General features: G+C 40.0%; 1 protein-coding gene across 1 annotated transcript; it reads left to right on the top strand.

Annotated features, from left to right (window-relative positions):
* Window positions 1-391: 391 nt before the first annotated feature.
* On the top strand, window positions 392-4,246 carry RHEBL1 (RHEB like 1). Its single transcript, XM_063426103.1, has 8 exons — window positions 392-496; window positions 1,583-1,654; window positions 1,859-1,926; window positions 2,013-2,095; window positions 2,423-2,479; window positions 2,796-2,843; window positions 3,648-3,732; window positions 3,817-4,246. The coding sequence occupies exons 1-8, from the start codon at window positions 445-447 to the stop codon at window positions 3,904-3,906; spliced, it is 555 nt and encodes a 184-aa protein (XP_063282173.1). The 5' UTR covers window positions 392-444; the 3' UTR covers window positions 3,907-4,246.
* The last annotated feature ends 4,655 nt before the right edge of the window (window positions 4,247-8,901 follow it).

The raw sequence follows: 8,901 nt of genomic DNA, 5'->3' as shown, positions 1-8,901 counted from the left end.
CCATATACACATATTCAATAATGTAGAAATTATAAAACCTGCAAATATCAATGACTGAACACGATACAAAATCCATCCAAAAAGCACATGGCGTTTGTTGCCATCCTTCACTTCTGCCCACCACGCCCATCCAGATAAACCTTCCAATCAGAACGCCAGGATCACCAACATTCCACGATGCATAATAAAGATTCCAAACAATGAGCTAAACGTGCCCGAGGTTCTACTCGCCGCTCATTCGCTGTATTCTAAGCCGCTGACCAATCAGAGGCCAGTCTTCGCTGGACGCGTGCTGTGATTGGCGGGTATTGAGGAGGAGGGCGGGGTCGCTGATAAGGGCAGTGTATTTGACCTGGGGTCTGAGGGTCTTCTCACAATTCGAAGAGCGGTAGAACGCAGCACGTGTTTCTTATTTTGTTTGGAATCTATTTGATTGATCACATTATGCCTTTGGTCAAGCACCGCAAAGTTGTTATGCTAGGGTACCCCGCAGTTGGTAAGTACCCGCTCTGGGGGGGTATGTGGGGAGGAGGGTTACCTGTCCGTAGTCCCTGGGAGTGGGCTGAGCAAAGCAGACTGACCGGTAGTATTGCTGGGAGAGCGGGATCTGTTGTTTAATTTGGGGTATAATGGTTAGTTTATAATGCAATGTGTGGTATGCTCCCTGGTAACACCTGTATACGTTTTGGAAATGTCCTGACTAGGAGATATTGGTGTATGCATTCAAGTTTGTTCAGTGGAAATCTGTGCGCTTTAGGCTGGTTGAGATTTCGTGTTTTTTAAACGGATTGTGGTCCATGTGAGTTTAAAGGGGATCGGGGCTATGTGCGTTCAGTTAAAGGTCTCTTGTGAGTTTAGCCCCTTAAGGACACATGACATGTCATGATTCCCTTTTTAGTCCAGAAGTTTGGTCCTTGAGGGGTTAAATGGATCGGTGCTTTGTGCGTTCAGTGAAATGTCTCCTGTGAGTTTAAAGGGATCGGGTCCATGATCTGCATTTGCGAGCTCCTGCGATAGACCAGCGGCAAGTTTAGAGTCCCGCTATCAGGGCTATGAACATTGCTGTCTGCGATAGTCTATAGGGGTTTCCGACATGACTTTAAAGACACGCTGTAATTGTTGATAGTGCGTGTCTCCAGATTGGAAGTGATGATTTGGTGGTTAGGGAGGAGACGTGTCCCTGTGGGGGAGGGTTGGACACCCGTGTTGTTGGGGGTTGGTTGCCTTTTCAAATGACTCTCAGTAATGTCTCTGCGTTTGGCTAGTCCCTAAAAATGGGGATTGTGGGAATTTAACGTTTTAGACCAAACTCTTCCAGGTGAAACTTAATATCAGTTTAGCTAATTTGACCTAAAAAGTTTAAATTCGCTTTTCATTCCTAGCAACTCGGGTTTTCAGTCATTTACAATTTTTAGTTTATAATCTAAAATGTGCAATGTCCCAAGCCAGGCACCCATGTAGATATCTGGCTGGGTTCCTGGCCCCAGCATATGGCTGATAGCCTTCCATCACTCTTTGTAAAATGGCTGACCGCTGAATTTGGTTCTTATTTGTTTTTTAAAAAAAATGTTTTTATTTACAGGTAAATCGTCTCTGGCAGTTCATTTTGTTAAAGGAGAGTTTCCAAAAGAATACGAGCCAACAATTGAAAACAGTAAGTCTTGTATTTGCCTAACCTGATACAATGTATATTCGTGTATGTAGCGAGTAATTCTGTGGAGAATTAAAAAAAAAAAAAAAAAAAGTTTCCCCGGGATTGCCCTATGTAAAACAGCTCCACTAATTGACATCTCAGAAAAAAACTAACTTTAATTTTTATTTTTTATAATTTTTATTTTTTTTAATTTTTTCTTTATAGCCTGGAGTAAAACTTTTGTTATCGGTAATGATGAATTCGAGTTGGATGTTGTTGATACCGCCGGCCAGGTAAGTAATCTATTCTATAAATGCACAGAATGTTTTTATATTGGGATTGTAGTGATATCTGACCTCTTTATATATTCTCCCCCCAGAATGAATATTCTATGATTCCCCACGCATTTGTGTTCGGCATTCACGGTTACATTGTAGTCTATTCTGTCGGATGTGAAAGGAGGTAAGTCGCTCGGGCAGTATTTTTAGTTGAGATAACTATACAACAGCTCCACCTGCTGGAAACTTTGGTGTTAATGCAGCATCGTGGGAAAATGGTTTTGACCGCTTAATGGTGTAAATAGGATAGCATATCATGTATCTCAAAACGGGAAACTCTAGTTACTGGGATCAAAATGTCTCATGGCAAGCTTGTTAAAAATAGTTAATTTTTAACTTTAAAAATGACATTTAGAAACTGTACAGCCCACAGCTAATTTTTAGCTTGAGTTGTTTGGGTTTTCTATTTTAAATCACCTGAAAACTAATTATTTTTTTTTTTTTCTTCCAGTTTTGAGATTGCCCGTACGCTGCATAAATATCTGGTGGATCTCCGTGGGAAGTGTCTGTAAGTGTATTATATAGAAGTAACAGATGTCTATTCCCCTTAACTTCATAGCTTCAACATAAACATGCCCTTAAATATCCTTACGTCTAGGCTTGAATATCTTAATCAGACCATGTCTTTACTCAAGCTCTTGCCTAAGTGTTTACACACATACTGTGAAGCATAAAACGTCTGCAGTCAATGTATATAGCGTACTTGCTAGATGGTCGCACAGGGTTGGCATATGCCCAAGCCAGCTTGTGTAGGATGGCAAAAGCCCTTGTATAAATATTTGCTCAGACGACTAACTATCACACTGCTTAATTTTGTTTTCCAGGATGCCCATTGTCCTAGTTGCCAATAAAAGCGATCTTCCACCTCAAAGGTATGTTTTAAGTGTCTTGTGTCTTAAACTATACTAAAAGGTCAACGAGTAACTTGTAATGTAGCAAACACTAGTCTAGGTCTCCTAGCACTGTTGTGACACTAGTATCTTGGTTACGAACTCTTGTATAACCTTCAGTCACTTTATCTTTCCCTCTTATTAAAGAGGTAGTGGTCCTCTGTTACTACACTTGATTTCTAGCCATGGATCACATGTAAATTTCTGACATTGAATGGGGTCTTGTGTGGCTCTACCAATATTCTGTAAACTTTAATGTGCAAGCGAAGGCTGACTGGTGTAGGCTTTAGGAGCATCTTGCAATCTGAGCTAGCTGGCGTATTTGTGAAAGGGTCAATACATAGAAACATTCATACATGGAAACTGTGGCATAGGGATACCAATAACAAGAGGTATTCTCTCATGTGTAGTACTATACCCCAAGAGTTCTCAATTAGTTTCTGCTTGGGGACCCAGCTTGACTTGCTAATCTAATAGACTAGTATTTATGTCTACTTCTTACTGGGTAAGAGCTACCAAGATGGTGGCTTTCCAAATGAGGTCCTATAGGGATTCTTCTTGGAGGGATAAAAGTGCATATAGCACCTTGAAGGTGCTATATCCAGACTGGAAAAATAGGTTCTTGTCACCAGAGAACCTGAATATCTGACTATTCTTATCAGCTCTCAAAGTAATGAGAACCCGTTTAGAGACACAATGTACAGGCAGAAGACTGTTCGAATCTATAATTTTTTCTCTTTGTGTCTGGCTGAGGTAAAATAACTTGGTTGTGATCACTTTTTGCAGACGGGAAGTGAGATACGAAGAGGGCAAGAAGCTTGCGGATTCTTGGGGTGCAGCCTTTATGGAAGTATCAGCAAAGAACCCAGAGGTAAATTGTTTGACATGTGTGTATCTAATTTAATCCATCGCTTCTCTTTAAACTTGTATATTTATTTGTATTTTATTTTTTTAGGATAGTAAACAGATTTTTACAAAGATCATTCAAGAAATTGACCGTGTGGAACGAAGCTTTGGGGATGAGAAGAAGTGCCGTGTTATGTAAACTGGTTCACTTTACCACTGCTTGAGTTTCCTGCAGAAGCGGGCATTTGTAGGAATTCATACAGTGGATGTTCAGGGTATTGACAGTGTATGTGTTTGTCTACTTCAGCAGAGTCAATGCAATCCTACTGGGCATAGTAGAAAGGATTTCTACTTGTCACACCCCCTTCCTTGTATCTTGATACCTCTTTTGGGGCATGTTCTATTGAATGTCTGATTTGTATACTTGAAGGGTAATTTCAGAGCATTTCACAGGACTGGGACAAGGGCTAATATTCCAATACTGAGGCCTTACAGACCTGTGTCACAGTTTGCACAAATTGTATGCAATATTGCACCTTGCTACACTTTATGTATTTTTGTATCTGTTACAGGCTGTCTATAGGTTTTTTGTTGTGTTTTTTGAGTGGTAGGGTGGCTGTTCCAGGGATGAGATTGTAATAACCAGGTTCCATTCCTGAATATTTATCAGGGTTAACTGTATGTCTAGGGTTTACAATGGTGTTTGAGATGTATTTTTATGTACAAAGACCCTGGAAAAATGCTGCAGCTTTTCTACCCCTTTTTTAAAATGAAGGGGATGTCTATTGTTTACACTCTGCACTAGGGGAACCTACTTTATATATGCTGGTTCTTCTAGCTTGATTTTGTTAGTTTAGTTGAAGACGTGTCTTGATACTTGAATAGCTGTGTGTTGTCTTTACACTGGTTAGTATATAGTCAGTGGGCTTTAAATTTAGAACATTGAATGTAACACTTTTTTTTTTTATATATATTTTTTTTGGCATCTTGTATACGGGTTGCATTTTTATGCAGGAAAAGTAAGCTCACTGTATGAGGGCTGCTTTATATCTTGATTTGTGTTATCAAAATAAAATAGTTTGTATTGTAAAGTCATTAATTTTTGATTCAGACTTTTATTTTTCATTTTGTTCCTCTCCAAGTGATTACATGCCAATGAAGTTTATTTTTCATATGTTAGGCAACAATCCTTTAACTTTTTTATTGTCTAGTAATAAAGATCTCATAATCCCTCTTTTAAATAAATTGTTACTCTTACATGACATCTGATTGGATTTGGGTTTTTTCTTCTCACAATGGTTTAAGGTCAGTGGGCTGCATGTACTCTCCTCTCCCAATGAGTATACATGGGTTGGCAGCAGTGCAGTTACAGGGCTATACTCCTGAATGTGACTCTGCTCTGTAGCAAGGCTGAGGTGGATTGTTTAGCACGCTCTGCATTCAGTCCTAATGATGCAGACCGTGCATGTAAGATGTTCTACAGCCAAGGCAAAGGAATCCAGAGTAGATTCCTGCTCAGCCTTACAACAAATCAACAGAATATGGTGCTCATGCTGGGTGGGAGCAAGCACAAGAAGTGCCTTTACAGAGGATATAAAAGTATGAAGTGGTGGCCTAACAGTAAATGGGGAGAGCAATTGATAGAATTTGGAAATCTGAGAGGGATGGGGAAAACCAGGCAGTTCAGGACAAAATAAATGCACATGTAAAATACATTTCCCCACATTCACTCCAATAAATTCTTGTGGCACTTAACACCAATGCAAGTCTGCATCTACTAGCATGTAAATGCTACACAAAGTGTGTAATTGTACCCAAACATACAAAATATTTACCATGCTTTAACAGATGAACAAACGCTGATGCTCAACGTCAAGTAATTGAGACAGGGTCAGCAGAGACTACCCACCGTAGATCCCTCTGCTCTCCACCCAGAGCTAACAGAGCATATGCACTGTGGCTGCTACATTAGGTCACATTAGCGCTGGCTAGAGAGTGTAGGAATAGTGATGTCACTACATTCACACTGGCAATAAAGTCAGCCGTGGAGGTTTATTCTGCTTGGAAAGTGTCAGCAAGCTGGTGCTACACTACTGTTTGCCGATTTGCCCAATCTTTTAAAGAAATTTGTGGATGGCCAGGTAAGCGGTACAAATTCTTCCTGTATCTATTAATAAATACTTATAGATTAAACCGAAGTGTTGCAAGTTGTCGGTCAAACACCAATAGTGGAGAAACTTGCTATTTTATAACTTGAGAAAAAAAACTCTCCAACCAAAAGTAAAATACTCAATGTTCTACATACCTACAATCAAATATCGGGGTCAATTGGGAATGTTACCATAGCACAAAATTTTTTTTTTTTTCCCTCCCTATAAAGGCTGTCTGTCATAAGTAGTGTACCGTGGAAACTTATACTACCTGTCCCAGCTTACAGGCATGTTTTCTGTCTTTATTTAAATTTTATTTTCTGGGTTCGCTGACATGTTTAACATGGTTCATCTAGAAAGCGTTTAGCATCTTTCCCCCCTGAAGATACCGGTAAGAAGACTGCCTGGATAGGACTAACTGGTTGAGGTTTCTGTTAAGGGAGAAACTGCTCAGTGGATTACAGAGTCCCCCGTCTTTGGCTGAGTTTGGGAAGCTTCCTGAATGGTTTCACTTTAAGCAGACTTGGATCTGGTTAAAGTCTATTCTATCTGGCAGGGTCGCTATCAGTCTGGAGGAAGACCTAGCAAGTGGTGTTAGCAGAAACACCTGCTGGGCTCTCAAAGAGGACAGGTTAGTTATGGAATTTACTAACCAGAGTAGCTCAGGAAGTGTCATTAGCTGCCCATGAATGTAGCCAGAAGAATCTTCTAGATGCCACCTATAAAGAAAGACTTTGCCATAAAGCATTGTTTCAGACAAATTCCATAACTAAGTAGTAGCAAATAAACCGTGCTTTTAGGCGCTTTAAATATAGTGTAGTGAAGAACCTAGTTCCACTAAGCAGCTCACACACGTGTAGGTACCTCCAAACCTTAACACAATAGCATGCGAAGAAAAGTGGGGTAATGAGAGTGAAACAGAAAAGTCACATCAAACAAAACCCAGTGGAGCGCTAATTCAATATTATAAACTCACCCTTTGCAAAAAGGGGTATGTCAAACGAGAATATCTAGAGGGAAAAATATAAAGTGGGAACAATAGTGCAGTATATCTGAACTGGATGTACTTTAAACAGAGCTGTATATGTAACAAACTCACATGGTTTAGAGCCAAGCAAAGATAGGCTCAGGTCATAAGCGCAGGGGTATTTCAAAGCAAATACCAGACTTCTTCAGTAGTTGAATGATGGTCCTCAGAGAAAGTGAGAGAAAAGGGAACAATGGACCAAAGTCCTAGTGTATTACCCTCACCCAATATATCAGAAAATCAAATACAGGTACTTGCTCACCTTTAAGAGAGCCAATGCAAACTGGGCTCTCAGTGTGATGGATATAGTGCCTTTAAGAGGGCACTGCTCTTCTTTGTAAAGCAGGAGAATAGATGCAGGACGTAGGCTCATAGACAGTAAAAAATTTATTTAAGTAAAACACTTACATAAAGTAAAAGATAAAAAGTCCCATAAAATAATGGTGAGTCCTCGTCCGAGACGCGTTTCGCCTTATAAAAAGGCTTTTTCAATCGGTATCCTGCTTGTAAAATCCCGCCGGTTTAAATAGCCCAAAAGCCTCTCATTGGTGCTTGTCGCCTTCCGAATCAGCCAATGGAGGGAGGGGTGTGTTCATCATCTGTTATGCATGTCCGTAATTGCGGAAGTGACGTATCGTACTTGCCGCAACGTCACTTCCGTTTTTCCCATAGCCGCCATTTTGCTCACTGGCAGTTTGTTTATATCGCATATATATGCCCATTGTTCATTATGTGGTGCGAACATAAGGGCAACGAAGGGAAAAGAAAGGGGGAGTCAGACATAATATGTAAACTTCATGGACATTAAAAATGAATAAAGAGAAAAAGAGGAAAATGGAGATCAGAGGAGAAAAAGGAGTTCATTTCAAGATATGTCCCAAACAGAGTTATATATTTGCATACCTTCAAGCTACAATGTTTTCCATCTAGGGCATTTTGCCTTATATAAGATACATAGATATCTTATATCTATGTATCTTATATAAGGCAAAATGCCCTAGATGGAAAACATTGTAGCTTGAAGGTATGCAAATATATAACTCTGTTTGGGACATATCTTGAAATGAACTCCTTTTTCTCCTCTGATCTCCATTTTCCTCTTTTTCTCTTTATTCATTTTTAATGTCCATGAAGTTTACATATTATGTCTGACTCCCCCTTTCTTTTCCCTTCGTTGCCCTTATGTTCGCACCACATAATGAACAATGGGCATATATATGCGATATAAACAAACTGCCAGTGAGCAAAATGGCGGCTATGGGAAAAACGGAAGTGACGTTGCGGCAAGTACGATACGTCACTTCCGCAATTACGGACATGCATAACAGATGATGAACACACCCCTCCCTCCATTGGCTGATTCGGAGGGCGACAAGCACCAATGAGAGGCTTTTGGGCTATTTAAACCGGCGGGATTTTACAAGCAGGATACCGATTGAAAAAGCCTTTTTATAAGGCGAAACGCGTCTCGGACGAGGACTCACCATTATTTTATGGGACTTTTTATCTTTTACTTTATGTAAGTGTTTTACTTAAATAAATTTTTTACTGTCTATGAGCCTACGTCCTGCATCTATTCTCCTGCTTTACAAAGAAGAGCAGTGCCCTCTTAAAGGCACTATATCCATCACACTGAGAGCCCAGTTTGCATTGGCTCTCTTAAAGGTGAGCAAGTACCTGTATTTGATTTTCTGATATATTGGGTGAGGGTAATACACTAGGACTTTGGTCCATTGTTCCCTTTTCTCTCCCTTTCTCTGAGGACCATCATTCAACTACTGAAGAAGTCTGGTATTTGCTTTGAAATACCCCTGCGCTTATGACCTGAGCCTATCTTTGCTTGGCTCTAAACCATGTGAGTTTGTTACATATACAGCTCTGTTTAAAGTACATCCAGTTCAGATATACTGCACTATTGTTCCCACTTTATATTTTTCCCTCTAGATATTCTCGTTTGACATACCCCTTTTTGCAAAGGGTGAGTTTATAATATTGAATTAGCGCTCCACTGGGTTTT

This window comes from Pelobates fuscus, chromosome 1 (genome assembly GCF_036172605.1).
Source record: "Pelobates fuscus isolate aPelFus1 chromosome 1, aPelFus1.pri, whole genome shotgun sequence".
NCBI lineage: Eukaryota > Metazoa > Chordata > Amphibia > Anura > Pelobatidae > Pelobates > Pelobates fuscus.
Note: the sequence above shows the minus strand (reverse complement) of the source record. Positions and strands in the feature narration are given on the sequence as shown.